Source organism: Onychomys torridus, chromosome 4, assembly GCF_903995425.1.
Source record: "Onychomys torridus chromosome 4, mOncTor1.1, whole genome shotgun sequence".
In the NCBI taxonomy this organism is placed as follows: Eukaryota; Metazoa; Chordata; class Mammalia; order Rodentia; family Cricetidae; genus Onychomys; species Onychomys torridus.
Genome location: NC_050446.1, coordinates 136,763,923 through 136,765,010, shown reverse-complemented (window position 1 = coordinate 136,765,010; position 1,088 = coordinate 136,763,923). Strand labels below are relative to the sequence as shown.

At 44.0% G+C, this 1,088-nt stretch overlaps 1 protein-coding gene across 1 annotated transcript; it reads left to right on the top strand.

Annotated features, from left to right (window-relative positions):
* The first annotated feature begins 621 nt into the window (after positions 1-621).
* LOC118581283 (cytochrome c oxidase subunit 6C-2-like) lies at positions 622-870 on the top strand. The gene has a single exon (XM_036183302.1). The coding sequence runs from the start codon at positions 622-624 to the stop codon at positions 847-849; it is 228 nt and encodes a 75-aa protein (XP_036039195.1). The 3' UTR covers positions 850-870.
* Positions 871-1,088: the final 218 nt, after the last annotated feature.

Here is a 1,088-nt window from a genome sequence, read left to right as displayed (position 1 = left end):
ATGAAAGGGAGTGTTTTGACCTGGTAAGGGGCATCCACATAAGACAAATAACTTAATTAAGATGGGCTGAACATTTCCTGATTCAGTAAGGGATGTACAGAGACAGCCCCCTCATTCCAACATCATATAAGTCCCATCTGGTGTAATAAGGTAAGAAAAAGAAACAAAACCCACGCAGATAAGAAAGGAAGAAATAGGGGCTGGAGAGATGGCTCAGAGATTAAGAGCACTGGCTGCTCTTCCAGAGGTCCTGAGTTCAACTCCCAGCAACCACATGGTGGCTCACAACCATCTAGAATGAGATCTGGCTCCCTTTTCTGGCCTGCAGGCATACATGCAGGCAGAACACTGTATATACATAATAAATAAATTAAAGAAAAAGAAAGGAAGAAATAAAATTATTCCTCTTCTCATGCAGAAGATCCCAGGCAACCTATAAAAAGTTCTTAGAATTAGCAAGGAGTAAGCTTGCAGGTTATAAACACCACTGTGTTTCATCATGCTACCAATGAGCATTAGAAAACAATGAAGTAGGTGGATTCATGCACCTGCGTGCTGCCGCAAGGCTCTCCATTTCTGCAAGGACCAGGAAGGACACTGGTGTAGAGGACATCCACTACCATGAGTTCCAGTACGTTGCCAAAACCTCAGATGCATGGTCTTCTGGCCAAGCACCTTCGGATTCACATTGTTGGCGCATTTGTTATGGCCCTGGGAGTTGCCGATTCCTATAAGTTTGGCGTGGCTGAACCTAGAAAGAAGGCATATGCAGATTTCTACAGGCATTATGACTCCATGAAAGACTTTGAAGAGATGGGGAGGGCTGGTATCTTCCAGAGTGCGAAGTGACTTCAGAATGTACAGAATTCTTTGGATTGCACTCGATAGAATTTCATTGCTGATCTGTGTTCCTGAACTATGAAGCATGAATATGTGGGCTAAGGAGTAGTTTACCTCAATAAACAATTATATGGACAAAAAAAATGAAGTATTAAAAGTGCCACTTACAGCCAGGCGGTAGTGGTGCACGCCTTTAGTCCCAGCACTTGGGAGGCAGAGCCAGGCGGATCTCTGTGAGTTAGAGGCCA

What these genes read in the sequence shown, in the direction of transcription:
- LOC118581283 (XM_036183302.1), top strand. Translation starts at nt 622, where the DNA reads ATGAGTTCCAGTACGTTGCCAAAACCTCAGATGCATGGTCTTCTGGCC.